General features: G+C 32.0%; 1 protein-coding gene across 6 annotated transcripts in view; it reads left to right on the top strand.

Annotated features, from left to right (window-relative positions):
- Positions 1 to 207: 207 nt before the first annotated feature.
- LOC128234693 (uncharacterized) overlaps positions 208 to 25,299 on the top strand; it is a 41,254-nt gene continuing 16,162 nt past the window's right edge. Inside the window, exons 1-8 of one of the 6 annotated variants that reach the window (XM_052949102.1) lie at positions 208 to 303; positions 3,705 to 3,767; positions 11,153 to 12,208; positions 12,534 to 12,596; positions 13,709 to 13,771; positions 15,216 to 15,278; positions 19,349 to 19,400; positions 19,752 to 19,852. In XM_052949102.1, the coding sequence (XP_052805062.1) occupies positions 11,297 to 12,208; positions 12,534 to 12,596; positions 13,709 to 13,771; positions 15,216 to 15,278; positions 19,349 to 19,400; positions 19,752 to 19,852 (1,254 nt within the window). In that variant the 5' untranslated portion in view covers positions 208 to 303; positions 3,705 to 3,767; positions 11,153 to 11,296. Of the gene's footprint in view, positions 304 to 3,704; positions 3,768 to 4,281; positions 4,519 to 4,573; positions 4,709 to 6,238; positions 6,433 to 6,602; positions 6,785 to 11,152; positions 12,209 to 12,533; positions 12,597 to 13,708; positions 13,772 to 15,215; positions 15,279 to 19,348; positions 19,401 to 19,751; positions 19,853 to 25,299 lie in introns of those variants that run through there. The other 5 variants (XM_052949100.1, XM_052949105.1, XM_052949101.1 and 2 more) reach the window with 5 other exon arrangements.

The raw sequence follows: 25,299 nt of genomic DNA, 5'->3' as shown, positions 1-25,299 counted from the left end.
AACTACAGTACCCTACAAAATCTACCTCACAACCGAATTTTACATTATCAATTCCGATAATAAATACATTTAATAATATACTCCCTAGTTTTCTCCCATGAGTTTATTACTGACCTAGTTACATGCACTCTATCGAGGTGATATGATATGTTTACCCTTGGGTCATACCTTAACCCGCTTATCTTGTGCAAATATTGAGGATGGAGGGAACAGTTAAATATTTGCCTTATTTTTACATTTTACATTCCCAGTTACGGTCTAGAGTGTTACATTACAAGTTTATGTGATTAAGCTTAAACTGCGGTATGATCTTATTATGTTTATATTTGTTAAGTTATTTATATACGAGCTATGTTACAAACGGTGTCTTATATTAAACACTGACTTTGATATTACCGCTTCATTTAAAATATTCAATGCTAGATCATGTACATGATTTGTAGAAATTCTGAACTTAGTTTTATTGTGTCGGTTATTGAGTAAGTGAAATGTATTGGGGCATACCGACTTAACTTTGTATTGTAATGTATGTTAATGAACTGTATTAGGCAATACCGACTTAACTTGGTTGTGTTATGTCGGTTATTAAACTGTATTAGGCCAAACCGACTGTTCAAATAGCATTATTGATTTTTAATTTTGCTACCGTTCAAACAAGTTCATGCACCGATATTTTTAAAATTAATTTTCGTATAAGAATATGACTATAATGACAGTTTATAAAATTATAAATAAAACGCGTTTCATTCAACTGTTCAAGTATACTTTCTAGCAAATCTTTGTATTTCTAAAGAGGTTTCAAATTGTAAGCAGAAATACAACAATATATTATCAAAATAAATGTATTTATATACATTATTCTAATAATGATATTATTTTATAAGTCATTTTTTAATCAAATGTATCAAGACAAATTGAGATTGCAAATAAAACCGTCAGGTATTTCATCAGTATTATTTTAATTACATTTTGCACAAAAGGACATGATCTTGAGATATAGTTTGAGTTGCATACACTCAAAGAGAACGGTATAATATAACATTACTGCTCCCATTTACCTGAGATTCTGACATAGAGAATCACACCAGTGTTTCCAGCAGAAATCAATTTAGTAAATCGGAAAATGTCAATGTCAATAAATATTTTGCTGTTAATATGTATTAAGTAATACAGTTTAAGGGAAATATTTATCATGTATTATGGGTAATGTTGACGCCTTTAATTACTTAACGCTTTAAGACATCTTGCTGTAATCAAATGGTTGTGCGATATGCTTATGTACTATATATTGTTCCCTGCTCTTAAATATGCATCGTAAAAATATACATTGACTTTAATTCAATGCACTCAAGCATTCACCCGGGTCGACTGCCTTTTAAATTATTGATTTTATTTGCAATACACCCGAGCGATTTTATCCTATCTATTTAATAGATCAAGCATTTGTATTGAAAGCCATAGACTGACGAACAGACTTGATAAAGTCTTATCTTTGAATGAAAGCCGTGTAGCAGGTAGGTGGAGCGTGGAAATGAGGCTTTCTTTATTAATGCGGCGATTAAATTTTACACTGTAGACATTAATTATATTTTCATGTTTGAATCGTTTAAAATATATTTTTTCTAAAAAGGAAAGTGATGTACCTTTTCACAATATATTTTAAATACTCAAATCACACTGAAAGAACTTAAACTCTTTAGTTTGATGTTGTTTGTTACGTTCTAAACCCTCATTTCCATAAAATTGTCTTGCGAGGCGTTCTAAAACCTCAGTTATATGAGTTCTTGCGTTTCTATATTATCGGTTTGATAAAACATTTCGCCAAGTTTATACAAACATCTCATTCGTTTTAACACATCAGTCATATTCAACGGTCACGCTTGACGTTTTAAAGCTACATTTTGATGTCAATATCATTTGTACGATTCTTAAGTCTCAGTTCTAGGAGTTTTTATCCATAACTTACTTTCCTGCTTTACATTATGAAGCCCCCTTTCTGTGATGCTTATTCATGCGAATCAAAGCTATATTGCTACATCAGGTTCTAAAGCAACTGTAACAAAATCAGTTCTTAAAATTTCCATACCAATCGTTTTAAAATCTCACTTATAATATTTATTATGACGTTAATCATAAAACCGCAGACCCATTAAACTTATCGTCGTAACTTTCTAAAGCATAAGTAATATGGAACATTATTGCGTAACATGCTCAAGCTTCAAACTGAGCGGTGAAAGCGAAAAGGTTCTATCTGCTTCTTTATTTAATGTCACTTAGAAACTTTTCGCTTTCACCCCTCGAAATTCTCTAGCGTTGGGTTGTTAAACACTCAGTTTTATGAACATGACGTTCATAACATTCAAAAGTTTTGCCTACAGATTGAAGTTTGTCGAATTATTTCGAAAGCGGAAATGGATTAGTCTTTAACGACAGAGACCGAGCATTATTTGTACGTTAATTACGCCATGCTTTAACTATGTATATTGTATAAGTAATCGCATACTTTTGTATAGTTTAGTAACTATGTAAGACTGTGGGGCTGTAAAATGATTCAATACAAGAAACTAGTAACTGTATGTCCTAGAAAAATAATTCTTCTGTTTTAAGTTCATTGGTTTTATGCCGACACTTGATGGTGCGTGCTATATTGTAGACGCAAATATCTCCAGATTAAGCGCGTTATATGATTTATTCAAGGTCTTTTATGTACAGTAGTATGTTTAACGTTCTGCAGAAAAATTAAGAGCTCAAACTGAGGGAACAAATATTGATTTAAGAAGTTAAAAGAAGTATTCCTGCATTTTTCGTTGTACTATTATTAAAGAAAGCTCAATAAACTACATCCATGGGCCAATATGTTAAATGTATTAGACTAGAAATGTATATTGTCGACTTTCAGAAAATACGTCTACTTTCGGCTTACATTCTTGGTTTTCTGCTGTAAGTGAAAGTTACACTTTCGATATATCATAAACAAATTCGTAAACAATTCATCGAATTTGTGTAACTCAAACAAACATGATTAATACAAACTATTACTAGCAATACCGTACTACCAAACACTAAACATATTACGAAAAACAAGTTAATATTTACAGCAGGACAGACTAAGAAGCAGACAACACTTTTGTTTACGTAAGAGCAATTGTTAATTCTCTTTGCGGGGAACTGTTCGATCAATAGTGTTGTAGTCTATAACCGGCGTTACTGATGTGTGCCAAGAATAAAACTCATGATTATTTAAACTTGTCGTACTAACAAAATGTAAACTTGTAAGATTTTTTAGGTATCAGAGTTTCATGACTGACTTTATTTTTAGACGTTTGAACATCGTTATATATATATGACTGTTTAACATAACTTGTGATAATGTGATGGGCATCGTTCTCAGAGGAGATCTTCTACAGTTATTGTGGCCGACCAAAAGAAAACACACAATAATAAACCCTTCGTTTGGGACAAACTGCTTCTGTCTACACGCAAGAAACAGGCGAATTGCATTATGGTTTTGTATCCTTGCCAGGTACAGGATTCTATCCAATGTTGTTGAATTGTCCTTCATTGGACACTTGTGATCAATTACTTCAAATTCAATGATGCTTGTGTTTCGACCACCCGAAAGACCAAACGTGAAAGCGAGAATGTACAAAAATATTTATTAACATAATATGTGTTTTTACAAAGTTTTTATTTCCTTTTTTCAGAACAAGTGCTAATTATAGTCAAACGTTGCAAACTGGATCAGATGCGGGACCATTGACTTCAAGGTTAGTGTGTAACATCTACATTTGCCGTCCATAGCACTGTGTTCCGACAGTTAAATAAGTTATGTTACCAAAAATCAAATCGTAATTCGGCTATTCTTGCTAGTTTGAAGCTCGATTGCCTGAATTTCAACCTTCAATGTTTTGGTTCATTGTCCTCAAGAACAGCATTGTAGTTGTATTCGCCAGTTACATATTAATTAATATTCGATTCTACTTTCCTTCATCGGAGGCATGCGTTATTTCTTGTTTCATTTTGTTTCTATTCAGACGTGTTCTCACAAAGCGAAATTGTGCTTAGAAGTATCAAAACAGACATCCTTCAATATAAACAAATACTTCATTTTTAGTTCATGCTTTCTATGATCTATATCTTTAAAACATACATTGAACACACTAAAATTACCAATGCAGTTTACTATTCAAAGCTTTTGTAAAATATCTAAAAGCATTCCTTTAAAATTAAGTAGACACTGATTATTTTCTCTTACCCAAACTGTTGACTGCTCCCTTTGCAATTGACCTCAGTTGTTTATATTGATATGTGTGCATGTCTTTAACCGTAATAATGGATGTAAATAGGTTTTAAAAAGATAATATTTTAGAGTGTGCGCAATGTTTGGATACATGTGTGTTTAAACGATATCAAATAAGTGTTTAAACGTATCATTCTATTAAGAAGATCTGACTTAAACAAGGAAGTAATTTACATCTGAATATAGTGCAGGTTGTTTTAGTGATATTATTGGTTTCGGTGAGTAATTTTTAAATTGCTTTTTTTAAAGTAATTATTTTTTCGATAGATTAAAAAAGGATACTATGTTTGGTAGTGGTCAGTATTTAGATAGGTGTGTTCTAAAGGATGAAATATAAGTAGTTTAAGCCTTCAAAACAGAAATTAGATTATTCCACAAGGAAGTGAATTGCTTCTGAATATAATTCAGGTTGGTTCGTTAATGCCATTATAAGCTCGTTTGTTTAGAAAGTTAAATGTTAAATAAAGAATAACAATAAAAAGAGACCTTTTTGATGTGGACTTTCCGAAAATACGTCTACTTTCGATTTCCGGTTTTTATTATTAGTTATTTGCTGTAAATGAATTCTACTTTCGATATATCATTAACTGTGTTTTCGCAAAAACAAATTCGTCAAAAACTCATCAACATTGTGTTACTAAAACAAACATATAATACGACCTATTACTAGCAAACCTAACTTTAAAACAATGAAAATATTACGAAAACTCCTTTAAATCAATATTTACATCAAGATAGACTCGAAGCAGACAACACTTCTGTTAACGTATGAACACTAATTACCTCCCTTTGCGGGTAGCTGTCCGATCCATAAGTGCATAACCGTCGTTCATTCTGTGTGAAATTAAAAAATAAACTCATTATTATTTAACCTTGTCGTACTTGCAAGTTGATAAATTTGTTAAAAGTATAATGTGTCCGAAATTCATGAAATGCTGCCTATAGTTTAGGGAGTAAGCAAATTGTTGTACGTACATGAATGTTAAATCGTACTTTCGATACTGTAACCACCAATGTACGAAGAGTAAATATGAAACATTTCTTATTTCGACCAAGATTAAAAACATACAAGAGCAAATCATATATTGGGGATTTAATTCGAGATACAAGATAGTATCCTCTGCTGTTGAGTTATCCGCTGCTTTTGGGTCGCCCTTCATCGGACAATTGGGATCATTTACTCCATGTCCATTGGTGTTGTAACCCGTTGTTTGTCCATACAAAAAACGTTAAAGCGAAAATCAAGCGAGAATAAATATAAATCATATGATGTTCATGATGTTTTTATTTTTAATTTGATTTTATAACAATTGCAAATAATTGTTAAACGTTGCAAACAAATTATACGAACTATTGACTTCTAAGTAAATGTGTAACATCTACATTTGCCGCCAATAGCACTTTGTCCCGACAGTTTTATGAGTTTTGTTACTAAATATGAAATCGCGATTTAAGTATTCTGGCTATTTTAAATGGAGCTCGATGTCCCGGGTTTCATCTTCTGATGTTTGGAGTTAATATCAAAACCTCATAATAATAACCGACGGACTCATATTCATCAATATTTGTTTCCACTTCGTTGCATTTGAACCATTGCTGTTTCTTGTACCGTTCTGTTTTTTTTTCAAACGTGTTCTCACAAAGCGAGTTTGTGCTTAGAAAAGTATCAACACACGAATCCTTCAATTAAACATATAATACAAATTTTCGTTTATGCATTTCACGATCTATTTCGAAAACGTACAATCTTTATAAGACTTAAATAAATAAATTGTCCCTACTACCACAACATAGATATTCCTTTAATTAAAGCTGATTTTTATCGCAAGTGGTAAATATTATTTCTTAAAATATTCCTTAAGTGACATGTAGACAGTGAATATCGTCCTTTAACAAAACTGTTGACTGCTCCCATAGTAAGTAACGTAGGTTGTTTACATTGATATGTATGTGTGTGTTTATCCCAAATGATTAATTTAATTAGCTGTTTTAAAAGAGGACGATTGTGAGTGTGTTCAATATTTGGATAAATGTGTTTTTAAATGATGACAAATAAGTGTTTTAAGCGAAAAAGAACAATAAAGGCGATTTAACTTAAACAAGGAAGTAATTTGCTTTTGAATACAATGCAGGTTGTTTTTCTGTTTTCAAGTTTACGATTTTGAAGTTTAAGCTATTCATTTCATGATTACAATTTGTAAGCGTATTCGATTTATACTTCAAGTTATATTCACTAAATTGGATGGTTTAAGTTAACTACAGTGCTTACGCTGTGAATTTAGTAAAAGCTAAGTTACATTAAATTAGATCGAGGCATTAGTTTGGACTTACTATTATTGTTATGTTGAAGTGCTTTCTCTTGTCTTAGACTTTAATTCTATCCAATATGTTTAAAATGTTTATTTCGGAGCGTGTTCAATATTTGGATAAATGTGTTTTCAAATGATGACAAACAATTGTTTTAAGTGTAACAAATCTACAGAGGTGATTTTGTTTAAAAAAAGAAGTTATTTGCTTTATTGATAGAATAAGAGTGAAAATATCACATTCAAGAACTACTTTGAAAGCAAATGTATTAACGTTCCTTTAACCCAAATGAAAACGGCACTTTTGAACCTGTAAATTATGACAAATAATATTTGATCGTAAAAATGTTTCAATATGTTTCTATAAATAAACAAAGCTGATCGCTAATTAGGGAAATGACAAACCTAATTTTTAAACATTTTTGCTTCAAAACGTTTCATTCCGTACAATACATAAGACGAACACAATTGTTAGAACATTACATCAATGTTATTCAGAAAAATAATCAAAAGTGGTGGATGTAATTCATTTCCAGGTTACAAAAATGCAATTATCTTTTATTTAAATAGTGCAATCAAAACCAAGCTCCAAGACATTGTTGATTAGGCAGTTCCGATAAATTTGAATCATAAACATATTATTTTTGTAGGAAGACATTTCCGGGAAAACATAAATGCCTTTTGATTGGAAATCTGATAAAATATTTTTTCGTTAAATATGCTTAACTCCTAATTACAGCTTTTTATGTTACAACGGATATATGAATCATACGTGTTAAATATTGAACCTTAAAACTAAATAGAAATTAATATATCCTGCGTTTAAAATTTTTGTCGTTCAATCGACTTTCGTATCGCTGCCGGCCTCTTGAATTGTTAGTAAACCCGTTAGGTTTTTTATCAGTATCAATTTGATTTGAGCTTGCACTAAAGGACAATATCTAAGTGTGTATTACATTCACTCAGACAGAACGGTATACTGTCACACAAGTAATTTTTACGACCAGCTGATCTCTTGAGATTTTGACATAAAATATGACACGAATGTTTCCAACAGAAATCAATTTACTAAATTAGAAATGTCAATGTCAATAGAAATTTTGCTGTTAATATGTATAAAGTAATATAATTTAAGGGAAAAAATTTATCATGCATAACGGGCAATCTTGACGCCATTTAATAACTTACGCTGTTATACATATTGCTGTGATCAAATGGTTGTGCGATATATTTTATATTGTACACTGCTCTCAAATCGCCATCGTAAAATCTGCACCCGACTTAATGCCATGTACTCAAGTGTTAACCAGGTCAAATGCCTTTCAAATTACTAGAGTTTTATCTTTGATTGATAACCGGCTACCAGTAAGCTGGAGCGTAGAGGATTTCTTTTATTTATGGGGCGATTATTTTTTACATTGTAGACATTGATCACAATTGTTTGAATTGTATAAAATATCTTCTTTTTTAATCTCCTTAGTTTAAAGTTGTTTGATATGTTCTAAAACCTCAGTTATATGAAACTGTTTTGAATCACTTTATAAAGCCTCAGTTTTATAAAAAATGTGGAAAATTTCTACAAACATATCTTTCGTAACGTTCTAAAGCCTCAGCCATATGCAACGTTCACGCTTACGTTTGAAAGCTTCACTTAGATGACAATATCATGTAAACGTTTCTTAAGTCTCAGTTCTACGAGTTTTCATCCGTGACTTACTCTCTTGCTTTACATTTTAATTACATGTAATTATACATGGTATTCGTTATACAGAGTCTTCATTATACATGGTATTCGTTATACAGAGTCTTCATTATACAAGGTATTCGTTATACAGAGTATTCATTATACATGGTATTCGTTATACAGAGTATTCATTATACATGGTATTCGTTATACAGAGTCTTCATTATACATGGTATTCGTTATACAGAGTCTTCATTATACATGGTATTCGGTATACAGAGTCTTCATTGTACATGGTATTCGTTATAGAGAGTCTTCATTATACATATTCTTCTTCATACATGATCTTCTTTAAAAAGGGTCTTTGTCATTTAGTTGCCTATTGGCTTTTCCCCCTAAAGATTGTGCAATACGATTACATACCATTAGATCTTCCCTTTTATAAAGCAATTTACTATCGATCGAGGTTAAAATCATTTTTTAAAGCGTTGCTTTAATATCAAGTAGACACTGATTATTAACTCTTACAAGACTCTTGACTGGTCCCTTCGTAATCTACGACAGGTGTTTATATTAATTAAGCTTGCTTGTGTGTAACCGTTGTGATTATTGTAAATAATGGTTTAAAGAGAGGTCATTTGGGAGCGTGTTTAAAATTTAGATAAATGTGTTTTTAAATGGTCAAGTGCTTTAAGCGATACAGAACAATAAAGAAGATCTGACTGAAACAATACTATAAATTGCTTCTGTATACAATGCAGATTAATCTACACTATTCGTTTCATGAATTCAAATTTTGAATGTTTTAGATTCATACTTTCAAACATATTTTACTTAGCTTTGCTGTCAAAATATACTTGAATTCACGTGGGATGTTAGTAAAGGTATTGTTACTTAAGATAAGATTGACGCGTAACTTTTGGCATTGACTTAGCCTAAGTGTTATTTTGATGTGCTTTCATTTGACTTTCCGATTTAATTATTATCAATATGTTTAAAACAGATACACATTTGGACAGTGTTCAATACTTGGATTATTGTGTTTTGAATGGTGATAATAGGTTTTAAGCGTACCAAACCTAAAATCGAGATCTAATTTAAAGAAGGAAGTTATTTGTTTTGCTAAATAAAATGCTGGTTTGTTTCCCGTTCTTTAGTGAGTATATAATGTGAAATTAAGATTTTGAAGTCAATCCTTTAATTAAATTCATTAATTTACACAATATAATACATTTCACTAAGCTGTGACGACTGAAATGACTTGTGCTTATTTCGGAATTTTAATAAAAGTATTGCTTTCTTAAACAAGACCGACGCAAAAGGCAAAATGTCGATAATTAGTTCTTACTATAAACCTAAGTACACTGAAATTGAAAATGAATAGGTCGTTTCGTATTACCATCTACTCGATTAAAAGGCCATGATATATTGCCAGCTAGTTAATTTTGTTTACACATGACGTAATAGATATATATGAACTGTTTGCCAGTACATTGAGCAATATCGATGATTGTCAGCACAGTACAATACGTTCAGCTTAAAGCTGCACTCTCACAGATATACCATTATTACAACTTTTTCATATTTTGTCTTAGAAGAGCAATTTTATGCGTAAATATATTTAAACCAAAGATAAAAGACTACTGACAAAAGATCAGATCGCAGGTTTTCATATTTCCGATCGAAAATTAATGAAAATTAATGTGTTATGGCTTAAACCATTACTAAAGGTTTAACAAAAATGCATAAAACATCAATTTTTGAAGTTAAATATTAAAGCCTGCGATCTTATTTTTTGTCAGCAGTCTTATACAAAAAATAAAAAAAAGTTGTAAAAACGTTCAATATGTGATAGTGCAACTTAAAATAATAAGTTAGGTCATAGTTAAATAATCTGAACAGTATTTCTCAAATGTAAGTCTAGATGTTAATGATTTTAATTCTATTGTGTATGATATTTTTTATGATTGATATTCAATGCTCCTTAAAATGCATTCTAAGCAATCTGTTTTCCTTATCGTGGTATAGGCTAATGGGTCTGTAAAAATCAATACAAAAAAAAAATGCGAAAAGCTCTTACCTCGTGATGACATTAATCAACATCTTATGTACACAAATAATGCAACTAACCGTAAGTTCCCCTCACGTTTTATTATCTAAAACTTAACCTGAATTAACGTATATTGACAAAGCCGCGAGGTTTTAAAAACAATGTTCTCTCCTAAAACCTCAACATTTCAAACAAACATTCCAAATTAAATATGTATGAAATCATCAGCTTAATTTGATGCCTAATTTATATAATTCTTTGATTCAGACGTCCAAATGGGACAATGTTAGTATCCCCATTACGAATGTCCATCTTTGACAGTCATTTGATCAAAAACACGTATTTACTTAAAACATATAAGGGAAGGTATATTTTTTGCTGCTTCTTTAAGTCTTAAGTATCCTTTTTTCTGTCCATTGACCTCATCTGTAACAATCAGCTTGCTGTTCATAGGATGCTTTAAGTGTTGATGCGATATTTATTAAGGACATTTTAGAGTGCAAAACACTGTATTTATTCAAAGCATAACTGATTCTCTTAAATCATGCATTGTTTATTTATATATGACGCATTCAAATATGAAAGAATATGTCGTTACACAGCCCACGATTTAAATATTTTAACTCATGTATGTGCATTAAGCCTTTATGATTTGTGATTTATACGCATATAGGTACGGGGTAAGGTTTTTAATAACATTTTTAAACATATGTCATTAACCACGCTTCTGATAGTCAGCTTTATAATACACTCGTTATTAAAGTACTGTTATCGTTTAATCTTGTTTAACATGTAAATATTCATATTTTCAGTGACAGATGTTCTCATATGAATATATTGTGACAACAATAAAATCATAAATTTACACAAAAACATCACTAATATCGCTCTTGCCCATTAAAGGACGTTCAAGTATTGTTCACTATATCTTCACCATAGCTGCATTAACAGATAACATGGCATCAAAGCAGAATCAGTGTGAAATATGCTTTAAGGAAAACGCAGTTGGACATTGCGAAACCTGCGGAGATGTTGGAGAAAATTGTGTAGATATTCACAAAAAAGGAAAGGTGTTTCAAACTCACACTGTCGTGTTGTATGAGGCTGTAAAAATGCATGAGGATGGTGGAGATAAAACAAATATATTTATGCGGGACATCACAGAAGAAAAATGTAAGCAGCATCCGACAGAGAGAGCTATTTTTCTTTGTAATGTGCATGAGTCCATGATATGTGGCCGATGCCTTCATTCGGAACATATTCCTTGTGTAAAAGAAGTTGTTGACTTGTTGAAGGAAGGAATTACCATTGACTGCGAGAAAGTCAACACAATGAAATCATTGTTGATGGAGGTAAAAGACGAAATTCTTCTTTTGAAAAATGAGGCAGAACAAAGCAAGGACAACTACAAGAAAACTGCAGATAAATGTGTGCAAGATTGTATGGAGTTAGGTAATACAATTAAACGACGGGTAGATGAACTAACAAGTGGCATTAGAGACGGGATAACAGACAAACATAACGAAAACTTGACCATTCATTCCCATATTACTAAACTGTGTGATGAGAAAACCAAGTGGTGTGACGATGAGGACAGTAAAATTGACAATTTTGTTGACAATAATTTGGCTGGGCATTTGTACCTAATGAGCAGACATTTTGAGAAAGAAGCTTCGGATGTCAGATCCCACCTGAAAGAAATGAAACACAAACATACTTTTAAAGGTTTCGACTTCAAAGAAAACAATGTTATTCTTAAATGCCTGTTTGAGGATTTGGATGAAGTTTGTGAACAACAAGACGAAGTTACTGGGAGCGACGATGGAAATGCCAACGATGTTTTCGCATCTACCCCGAAAATAAACAAGGTATCTCGTATGATGTCGGTTGCTATTTAATCTTTTCCAGCCACAAGTCGCATTTTATCTCTGTTGCATGGTAACATCAACGAATTTTTTTGAGCGTCACATCACGAAATTGTCTTCTTATTGAAACATGTAGTGTTCTGTGAACTTATTCATAAAATCTAAATTATCATTTATTTTGGCCGTGAAAACATACCATATTGCATCGTACTAATACGTATAAGAATATTCTGATTTCACTAAATTTGACCGATAGTAAAATCATTTTTCAAACGTGTAATTTCTTTAAATAACTTTTAATGTTAAAGGTTTTCATGTTTGATTTCAGACCCGGCGAGAGCTCACTGTACTCTTGAATCAGGCCAAAGACGAATTAGATAACTCAGAAAAGGTTTGTACAAATCTGATCGTGTAAAGCATTACTCAACATTGTCTTAAATACGATACAATATAACGTAGCAACTATGATCAAGTATCATCGGGGCCGTTTTGTCTTCGCCAGAATACTTAAACAGCCACAGAATAACATGTTGTGGTTAAATATCACACCAATATCATCGTCAAACAAATGTTGGGGTAAGAATGACACTGTTTTGTTTCTTCTCGTAAGCAATTGAAGCCGATCAACAAAACAATAATTCCATCGCATTACTATGTAAACCTTTTGAAATGGACTTTATGGTTTCAACTGAATCAAAAACTAGTGATAGTACCTTTTTGAAAGATGTCTATATAAATACATTTAATTGAATTGTAGAAAAGGTCTTAGTAATTGTTTCGCCCTTTGTCCAATATACCTCATTGTCCTACTATTGAATGGAAGCTATATTGAAAATAGCTAAATGTTTGACAGAGGCCCTGTGTAATGGCACAATGCTTTGGCAAGCCATGAACTAAACGGCAGATACATAATGTATAAACAACACTGCATCAAACTATATTTACAGTGTGTACAGTAAGGTTTTACTTTAAGGTAATGGGCTATGAGATCTGTATCGTTGAGTTCTTGTATTTCTGTATGTAATGCACTGTTTGAGTTAAAACGATGTGCGGCGTCATCAAGTCGGCTCCGATAAGGTTTGTATTGCTTTAATATTTCAATTGTCTACCCATCTTTTGAGTTTATGTTGATAAATAGTTTAGGTTTGTGTTTAATATTTCGTTATTTCCAAAGTATTAACTCGCTAGAATGCCTGAGTAAAACGTTTAAAATTAAACATTACTTTAGCTGTTCTAGGGATACTTTCAAAACAAGAATTAAAGCCCTTTATACATCCTAATTAAACTTTTATTTTTTCTTTAAAATTGTAATACAATTTCAAGACATAACGTATATTCTTGTCTTATCCATTCTATCATGACTTCAAGTAGATAGGGTACAATATATAAACTGATTTCTTACTTTGTAGTGAAATGTTCACTGTTGTTTATGTTACTGATAAAACGCCATATTTATAATAATATTATATAACTAATAATATTATGCCGTTTTGCCGCTTGCAGACAAGAAAGCAGTTCGAGCAAAAGTTACTGAAAGCGAAACAGGACATAGAGAAATCTGAAAACGTAAGTTTTCTTTAAAAGTTATTTGACAAGAAGGTGAATAAATGTATGACACTTAAGAAGTCTGAGTAAAACGGGCATACTAAATTCATACCATGCTATTTAAATGCTAAGAAGAAAAGGTACAAAAGAATATTTCATCGAAAAGTTCGAATGAAACTCCAATATTAAGGTACGGCAACTATTCAATCTGACAGCAGACATAAGGGAATTTATCATTTGACGCTTTTCTAGTGACCTGTTTCACGTCGAGCTCGGTTTGTAAGCACGTATCCGGCAAAACTGCAGGTCGAGTCGAATATGTGTTAACTCCTCGAAGGAGATGTGAACCGGTCACTAGTAATGCGCGTCAAATTATAATTTTCCATTTTATGTATACCTTACTATGATTTCCTTTCTATTTTTCAAAACAGAAAGCCAAAGTAGTGCACCTCTTATATTAGTAAACCCTTACGATAAAACAACTGTTAGGATGCATACAATATTTAGTCATTGTATATAACAGTCAATAGACGCATTGCATTTCCTTTCTGTTCTGATAGTGCAATTTAAATTGCTAACGTTATAATATCCTTCCGTTTTGCCGCATCCGACAAGGAAGCTCTTCGAACGAGATTTACTGAAAGCGAAACAGGACATAGAGAAATATGAAAAGATAAGTTTTCAATATAAGTTATACAGAGATATGATACCGTGTAAAATTGTGCTTGCTTGTTTGAAGACGGTACCCTAATATGTTTCAGTAGACAGCATGTTAACTGAGTATTAATGGTCGCTTACTTCATAAATTGTTAAACATTTATTTTACGTTTGTGTGTGTGGTATCTTCGATTGTGGCCTTTTAATTGAATATCTTAACAATTTGTTAATAAAGTCGAAACAAAAGTAACGCCTTATCATTATAAACTACTTAATCCCACAGCGTAAACATCTTAAAACAGTTTATGTATGCATATACGGTCGATCTGTGGTGTTAAACACGTTGTGTGTCTTTGGCTTAAACTGTGTTGGTCCATAGCCTGTGTTGGTCCATAGTCTTTTAACGCAGTATTTGTTGGCGTTGTTTTTCCTGTATTATACAACCTTACATACAAAACACAATAATGCTCTAACCTTGAAAAGCGGAAAGCATTTTCTTTTTATAAAGGCCATCGTTTAGTCCCTTCTGATTACCAGAAAAAAAACAGTTGTCAAGTATGATTGACGGGGTAATAAGTTGCCATACAAGATTAACAGGGAAACCGTATTGACAAATATGAATTCAAGCTGTAATCGGCAGGACATACGAATACTTACGCAGCGAGAAATGAAACTTTTAATGATATCAGGGGGTCAGATATGTTATCGTCTTTTTTTTGTCGTGAAATGGCCATAGTATTATGCTTTAATTAGTTTCAATAGAAACAGTCACCGTTATGCATACTGATATGTAATGTTACTATTTCAGACACAGAAGGAACTGCATGATGAGCTGAAACGAGTGAAAGAAGAACTATATCATTCAGGAAAGGTAAAACCTCTTACAACCATTTGTTTCGGATAATATCGCAAGGATTTAAAGGGAAAGCGAGAATACTGAACCTTTAGCGTTGGTAAACCCTCACTATAAAACAAATGTTTAAAAGTACATTGTATGTAGTTATTATATATAAAATTCGTTAAACGCGTTGTGATGTCTTTTTGGTCTTATAATCCAACTAAAACCTTATACGTACTTTCCTGCCGTTCTACCGCTTTCAGACAAGGAAGGGATTCGAACAAAATTTACTTAAAGCGAAACCGGGCATAGAGGAATCAGAAAAGATCATTAATCAATATAAGTTTTTGTACAAGTAATTGCATAAAAATGACATAGGCAATTTTTTTTAAATCCATGCTATTCAAATGTTAAGTCAGAACAGGCTAATAAATGTGCCTTATAAGAGTCAGAGGTGTTAGAACAAACCGACACTTTTTCAAACAAGGAACGAGCTATGTGATGAGCTGATAACAGTAAAACATGACATTGACGACAAAAAAGATGGTGAGATATTTACTAAGAGGTTTTATGAATCAAAGCGTGCCTGTAAACAGAGGTATTACTTGTTGTAAAACTCCTATATTTGTCCTGACAAGAGCAAATGTTTGTATATGTGTAATCATTGACATAATCAATCGACAAAAAATTCAAATGATGTTTCGTATTTCATTAGTATTAGTTACTTGTCATTAGCTAAAATACGTTAAAGAAGACCATTATAATTCGGAAAAGGTGAGATGACCTTTGATAAACATTTTTACTTTGATTTGATCTCATAATTATGGATTTAGTAGGGCATAAACGACATTCGAAATATGGAGTAATTGGAACTGTTACTAAATAGTATGTTTATCGACATTGTCATTTATCGAGGAATTGTTTTTTCGTCATATTTTGAATAAGCTGTAAATGATATATTTCAAATTATGCGCGATAAAGTGCAACGCATTGTGAAACTTGTAAAACATGCTGATCCGTTAAGCACATATACAATATGTATGTTTACCAATACATATTACGATTTCATTGTGAAAAGATATATAAGGCACAAGGCCATGTCTGCACGTTTCTGTACTATAGCATACTTCGAAAGTCATATATTTAAAGCTTTTCTAATTAGCTTGACAGAATGGCATGATATCTAGTTCTCTTGCTATTTCAACTCAGAATAATAGTGTTACGGATCCAGAGAGATGGTTGTTTTTAAACTAAATCGATGCATAAACGCAGTTTTATGCTTTACTTATGTGAAAATCAAGATAAAGCCTGAGCTAACTGTGGGATCATATCTTGTTTTGGGTAACATCTATCGCTGCAATTATGGAAAACACGAGTATACAAGACAAATATGTTCGGCGATTATGTGTATTCAGTCCGTACTTTTAAATCGTTAAATACATGACACAAAACATCACGTCAATATTGATCTTCCCAATTTTAAAGGACTCGACACCATGATCAGTAATCGGCAAATACAATATATCCTCAAAAGAACCATATAATTGTCGGAGGCTATACAATTGCCTATTTAGCATGTAAAAGACACTAGATGGTGTCGATACATATACGGAAGTTATTTAATACGAATTTGGACTTACTGTGAAGACGACTGGTGTAACATCTGGTGTCAAGTTTCTTCAAAGAATTGAACGCTCTTAAGACCCGAATCGCTCTCTCATGGTGGCTGTATTATATCCATGCTGATTATCAACAGTAACATAATCCCTCATCTGTTAGTTACGAAAGTAGATATATCATCACATAACTACTACATTCATTCAAATACAAAACGGTGCAAGCGTCACAAAAATATGTTACAACACTAAATAAATACAGCTGAATGATCTGTTAAGCATTCCAACAATTGCTAACCCATTAAAAATGTTAACAAGACAACGAATGTTAACAATACTGACATATGTGTATGTATACAGACTCCAATAAAATAAAGCATAAAGAACTAAGCCATGGTCTTTTCTCCATATCGTACGGATCCTATTGCTGTCCGTATCACGTGATCTTTGATTATTCAGACATAACATTGGAGCTATTGCTACAAGCAGAATGCATGAGTGAACCTTTAATAAAGGTATCGTCCTTGTGCTAAGGCATTTAGCTGTTTTTGTGTGATGCTATAACCATTGCATGATATCAAATGAAGATTTCAAACAAAAAAACCAGATGAATGGATGGGCAAGATGGTCAACTCACTGAGTTTTGTGTGGCATAGGGAATTTGAGTGGGATACTCCGAGAGCAGTTGTATATAATTGTAACACTGATTTTGGGTTATTGTTTGAAGGTTTGGTGCTCCGTTCCCGATCGGGAACCTAGGTGTACTAGTTTTTTGGTTCAACTGTGTTGAGGTTGGGGTTAAAGCCCCTATTATATATAATTTAATCGAGAACTAAGGCGTGCTTATAAGCGGGTCGTATGTACAACTGTTTAGAAGTGGTTTTAGCTGGAAGTAACAGAGATCTGTCCAGTGTGTTTTCTATTCCTTAAGTGCTGGTATTAGTCCACAGAAATACATTTAACAATACGTTGTCTAAAAATATGAGCCTCATTTAAATAACACATCACTGTACTGTAAAGTAATTCAATGTACATGAGAAGTAGCCTAATACTGTGGTATTAAGTACAACAACTTTTTTACAAACAACATTAAATGGACATGTATTCAGATGCCAGTTACACACATGGTCTCTATCAAGATTAATCAGCATAAGAGAATTAGTTCTTTTTTTCTGCTGAATTTTCATTATTTGAACAATGCAATAAAGAACGATTCACCTAGAAATACGGAAATATGCCAGTAAAGTGTAATGTATGGGCTCGGGCTTTTCTTATATACCAAAATACCAAATATAGTCATATTATTTAGTTGTAACACACTACTTTTTACATTATGTATGGTGATTGTTTCTTCATTTGTTAATGACGGAAGGTGCTAAACTAGTTCTTAAAATGAAATCAAAATGAACAGTGTATAATTTCAATTTTAAACAAATAGATTACCTTCCAATTGTGAATTCTTATAAATTATTTATATTCCACAGATGGCAAACTAGCTCGATAGAGTGTTGCCATTATCTTCTGTTATTTTGTCTTATATTTATAGAAATTTATTGGGTGCCACCAATGTGCATGGAAAAAGGTGTGATAAAATGCGTTGGTTTTTGTGTAATTAATGGAGGTTGGGATTCGAATCCACCAGCGGGACAATGGTCGTGATAATAAAGTTTGTGAAATAATTAGTTACTTTAATCATATGAATACCTTTGGTTCCAACCAAGTGCGGGGACAACGTGTGATATTAAACGCAGTGTTTCTTGTGCAATTTATGGAAGTAAGGGGTTCTTCTCTAGCAGCGGGACTATAGGCGTGATCTTAAGCGCACTAGTTTGTGGAATTTTAGCAACATTTGATGTTGAAACTCCGAGCGAGAACATATGTATGAGATGAAACGCATTAGTTTGTGTAATCGTAGGAATGTTAGATGTTTGAACTCCCGAGATGTTAAAAGGCTAGGATAGTTAGCGCACCGGTGTTAGTAATTGTACGAAGGTTATGGGTTCCAATCCCCGAGAGGTTAACAAGGCGTGACAGCTAGCTCACCGGTGCACGTACTTGTATGAAGGTAAAGTGTTTGAACCTACGAGTGGTACAATAGGCGTTTATGTTACCTCACTGATGCAAGTACTTGTAGAAGGGTTTGGTGTTTGAATCCTCGAGAATGGTTAAATAGGCTTTATATTAAGCGCAATGGTCGTTTTGTAATTGTAGGAATGTTAAGGGTGAACATGTTTGATTAATCGCGTTGGATTGTGTAAGTAATAGGTGTACTGGTGTGTGTGTTATTTTAGGGAGGTTTGCATTTCGAATCCAAAGCAGAAACATAGGCGTGGTGTTTAGTGCACTGGTTTTGTATGTTGCTCTATTGATAAAGTATATACTCTAATTCGTTTAGTATACCTTTTTTTATTATGAATCTATTGATTAAAATGCTTAGTATATACCATAAATGGACAGTTTAAGTCATCCATATTTTGTCTTTTTAAGGGAAGGGGAGTTGTCAAGGCACAACTTTCACCCATGCAAGACTATATCACGTGTAAGTAATCTTGTATAAACTACATATTGTGCAGGTAACAAAACATTAATGGTTATGTTAATGCAAAATAATTAAAAGCAATTGTTATGTATTATTCATTGCATGGATTGCTGTAAATTGTTGCGAGTAATTAGATAATATTAACTGTTGTTAACTGTTGTAACTGTTGTATTAAGTTGTTATGCCATTTATAAAATCAATGTTTTAAGCAATAAGATTTGCGGTGCATCTACCCGCTCGACACGAATTGTTGAAAGAATTGTGTTGCTACTAACAAAACATTTCCGTACTAGCAAGATGTGCTTAAATCCATTATTGATCTAACATGTTTTATTTCATTTTGTTTTTTAGGGACTCAACCAACTGGAACAGTTGATGTCAAGAAAACCCTTGATGAATACGGTTGCCATATAATTCACTTGGTTTTTACTTTCCCGGATGGCATTCAGACGGTATTCATTTTGTGTTTTTTATTACTTATAATCACGTGTTTGAAGCTAACAAGTACTTGCAAAAACAGTTTAATACTGCTAAAATATATAATCCTGTACAAATAAACATTACCTACGTTATATTGAAATACTGCCATAATCAGACTAATTCTCTACGCAAAAAATGATTTTATTTATATATTTTAATAGTCATTCTAAACTAAGGAAAGCGTTATTTTGATAGAAAAACAAGATCGGTGGAAGACTAGCTCTAAGGCAAAATGACGGGCAGTGGGAACAATTCAACTAACACGACATGCGTTAAATAATAAGAGGCATAGTCCAAGCTTAGTTATATCAATTAAAGTTACAAGCTTGTACATATCAGGGTCATGTCATATTTTGTATCATTCCATACTAGCTTTTGTTCTAAAAAACATTTTAACCTACCCTTTTATTTATCTTAATTTCTCATCTCGGACGGTATTAACCTTTTGTTTAAGTATAATAGCTCAAGACATCTTCTTCAAATAATCTACTTAAAATTCCATTCACGATTTGTGAATGTTAAACTTTTTCATGTAAGATGATTTGTTTTAACACTTCAGTAAGTAATATCAATACATCTATACACAGACCGATGTACATAGTATTTCCATTTTTCTTCAATATATTTAATTTTGCAGAACAGTTTAAATCTTAAAAGACAATCACCTTGTACGGAGATAATGATTTGAATTTAAGATTATGTCACGTAACATCATATAATGTATATTACATCCAACAAGTTGAGGAATTGACGAGCTTACTACCATATTTAAACACATTTATCAAGCTCTAGCTACATGCAATACTGAAATATTGTACCCGTAATACTAGATACTTTATCTTTGAAGACGGGTTCAATAAGCCACATGGCCCGTGAGAAAAACGAAATACACAAATAAACATTTACTAATAACAAAGCAAGTGGAGCATTTTAAGATACGAGCTTTTAGAATTTGATATTTTTGCAATACCTTATACAGATTAGGAAGGACATGTTTAAAGACAACGTGAACTTTGAAATGTGAATGTTCACATCATAGACGGAGGTGTCAATACACGTACTCATATATACAGTGTCAACATAGTGCAAATGAACTTTTAACATATTGAATATACACATTTCAAAGACACAAGTATCGACCATTCAATACTTACACAACAATGAATGGCTTTTCCAATACATAAATGTAAATGTTACGAAACATAATTTAACAACAAACTAAGTGATTTTATCTTCGTTAACTTGATCTTAATATGCTTAATGTAATATGTACTTAATTTTATTAGATTAGTACTTTGAGTACTTTCGATGAGTTGTTTGAATTGATACATACAAGGATTGGTTATGTTTAGTAATTTATATTGGACCTAAGATTCATCCGATCATTTTACTCCGTCTATAAGTATAATGCATACTAAGTGATATCCAGTCAGAAACTCAATTGAAATTTGCTTTCATTTAGAGTGTGACAACAAACATTTGTATTTGTGCATGACGTCCTTTCCTGTTTTAGCATATACCGAAGGTCCTCAAACATTTGTTCATAAAATCAAACAAATATCACTTTACAGAAAACAAATGATTTATTGTATTAAATTAATCTTTACCATATAAGAACATGAGATATAAACGTATGACTTACTGAAATACTGACAATTATGCAAAAGCAATCCTACTGTTTATTTTAAAATACATGTGTGTGTGTGGTGGGGTATTTATTATTTTGACCATCAGAAATAAAAGCAATGTTAAATCATATAGCTTTAAAACACAACAGACATGGTTATAAGATACGAAAAACAAGGTATAGCATGTGATACATATACTCGACTTAAAGGATTGCTACATGAATATATAACTAATAAATAGCTGTACATACCAAGTACATTTTTTATGCATTGTATTAAATAGAAGAAAATTCTAAGCCAGTAACCCCGCTTACTAATTGGAAACGATTTATTGTAAATGACATGTTCTATTAAACTTAGGCACGTAAGGCCCTTAAACAGCCCTGTCTGTATTAAAGTACATATTAAAGCACATGTTGATCGAACTGTGTTTGCACAACAGTAAATCGCCTAACAAAATACAACACACAAATCAGATTTTTATAAACATGCGTGTTACATATAACAATACAGTGCGTTCCGTACTGTCTTTATTGGTATAAGGACAGTTCCTTATCGACCGTTATTGACTGCAGTCTAATCTACAATTATAACCTCTGGCCTGCCCTATAAAATGGAATGTTCCGGAAACGACGTAAACGAAAAGCTTATATTAAATATGGGAATTGAATGATGATAGGAGTTCAAGTTAATAACAGTAATAACAGTATGTACATTAAAACCACTCAAAACCATGAACTCTTAAACCTGAGAAATAGAGAGATGAATAACACAACGAAAAGTTTCAGTAAAATGCTACTACTTTAGTTTCTTATAATTACAGTTAATGTTATAAAACCACATCGAGTATATGTGCATCCATGGTTGTATTGTATGTACAATAGATTTACAAGTATATGTTCACGAAACACATGTCTTATCACAAGGTAGTTTTATTTCTTTTCTAAAATAAAGTTGCCTTCATATCACTAGATAACAAATATAAAGCAATAACATTTTTAAGTTAAGAGAATGGCATGCATTTTTATTTCAGCAGCGTGAATTGTACTTTACCATATGCAGTAAGAATTACAAATATATAAATAATAATAACATTGGGTGGAAAAACAACTATAAAAACTGCTTTTAAAATCAGATGTAGTTACTTCCGTTTGAACAAAACCAAAACTATACATTTCTTTTTTTACTATTCAAATATGCACATTAGTGCATTGATTATAAAAATATCGCTTACGCTTGAAAAAAAAAGATTTGTTTTGGAAATAAACTCACCGTTTATAAGGAAAACGGCAATTCCATTCTCCCAAACGTTCCTTGTATATTTGTTTAGGTACAAAACATTGGCCGAAAACTTTTGTTCGAATATAAATGCAATGCTATAACTCGTTATAACTATGTTTTTAAAATGTCTGTTACCAACCTTGCCAATACACTTAAATAACCTTTACATGTGATAGCAACAATGAAGCGTGGTCTTTATCCCATCTTGGAAACAACCCGGCTACAAACGGTAAACGATATTTTCTGAAAATGGCTGTCATTTGATATGCATGTATCATGAACCCATTTTCTATTATGAAACACGAAACAAACTATACAACTGGTAGAACGGCTTTTAATCTAAAAATATGTTAATCCACTCATGATTAATCACTTTCAAATATTTGTTTTCAGTAAATGGTGGCAACTGTTATGTTGATAACGTGTCCCTACCCTATTTTATTAGTGCATAAACTGTTATAAATAGGATTGTACATGCATTAAAAAGTGGACTGATGAATGTTTATGAGGGCTAGCCAGTCTACGTCATTAGCGATCAAAGGTTTTGCTTGAGGGACGTCCCTCGGGTATAGAAAAGGGTTAATCAAAAACGGGGTATTCAGAAATTTAAATAAAATACCAAATAAACTACAAAAATAAGCAGCAAAGTATCTCAAACAATTTATTTTAAAATTCAGTGTAAGTGTATTTTATTGTACATGTGAAAATATGTATTTCGATGAAACTTGTGAAATACAATAATCTAACACTGGAATCACGAAATATTCTCTTTATAAATTACCAAACAGCTCTGTGAACCGTAATGTTATGTAGTTATATAATTGAATAAAATTTTTTATTGTTAATATGCCACGTCTTAATGTGTCGTTTTATTTGAAATCATATGCCGATTAGTTTAAAAATACTATTAGACACAACATTAGAATTTATTGAGTCACATCTGGTGATAGCAACCAGGGCATGTATGGGATGTGATATAATGTGCTAGTAGCCTCGTCACAGGAGGCAATAAATGTAAAAACTGTAAAAGTGACATTAATCTTCAGTAAGAGAAACAAATAAAAAAGTTTTAAGGACTATCGTGTGTTACAATAATTCAGGTGAAAAGGCATGAACAAGCCCAATAATCGAGAAATCAATTCCCTCTATACTATTCTATTACCTCCTCTAGAAAAAAATCAATTATATTTCAATGATATGATTATGGAAGATTCTTTGAAAAACTTGTGTAACCGATTAATACATACAGCATGAACTTGCAACTTCAGCAAAGAATGTCTATATAACAACATGCTTAACCAAAATGGACCTTACAGACGTGGTCGAATGGCCGAGGAAAAACTGAGATAAAACCCTCCCTGTTAGGAAAACTCAGAAACTGCCCAATTAGCATCCAGATATACAGGATTTTTCTTGTACCACTAGATGTCAGGCCTCACTACCCATCAGCTCCTTAACAATGATGTTTAAAAACATATCATTTACATTATTCATGTATACGAACTATATCAATTTGTACAAGTGTTTATTGTATTGCTATGTTTTTTGTAGATAATTGAAAACGAATAGAGCATTTATATAATGAATTTGCATAATTACAGAAAACTTTTACTATAAACATTTCTTATAAAATTGATCAATCAATTGATTCGTTGTCTTAACATGTTTATGCACACGAAATACCCGTGCGTTAGAATCACTCGTGCTTACAAAACGCCACCTATTTGTTATTCCGTTTAAAACAAGGGAAATGAGTTTTCTTCCTATTTGTTTTACTCAAACGTAGAAAATAATATTTTCCTTAATACCATTCTATAAACTCTTATTGAAAACAACAAAATTAATACTTTTTCAATGTTATTATGTTGGAAGTTTCAGAGAAGCACTTAGGAAACCGGTAGAATTAAAAGAACGAGAAATCTTATATAAATAATCCATTTTTTTTAGTTTGATGATCTTTTTCAAATATACCCATTGTTGATTGGTAAAATCATTTTAAACTTCTGTACATACAAACTAAAGGCTGAAGACTAATATTAAAGAAACCTTGACACATATCTATTTTTACTAGATTCACTTAAAATAACATCCATGTTTTTCGATATCCTCTCGTTAACACGATAGATGACAACATACGTTTCACCAGCAAATTTTAATCAATGAACACTATATGTCTTAATATTGTCAACTTCAGGGGCAAGTGCCTGAATAAATACATTTCAAATGTTCATATAACATATAGATAAACAGTAAAATAATGTATAGATAATACAAATATGGATACACTCATCCTTTATTTTAGATCAATGAATCGTTAGTTAAACTTGACACAACCTGGATCGAGTTCTTGCTATGATGATCTTATAAATGTTTTTTTTTGTGCACACATTGTTTTTATTTTATTAAGTTGTATCAAATACATACCATTGAAGACTTCTGTACTACAGCCATTACAGATGAAACCAGCAAATCACTAAACACTTGCCTTCATTTTTAGCACTTCTTATTAA

Source organism: Mya arenaria, chromosome 5, assembly GCF_026914265.1.
Source record: "Mya arenaria isolate MELC-2E11 chromosome 5, ASM2691426v1".
Classification (NCBI taxonomy): Eukaryota; Metazoa; Mollusca; class Bivalvia; order Myida; family Myidae; genus Mya; species Mya arenaria.
This window is presented reverse-complemented; position numbering and strand designations above follow the sequence as displayed.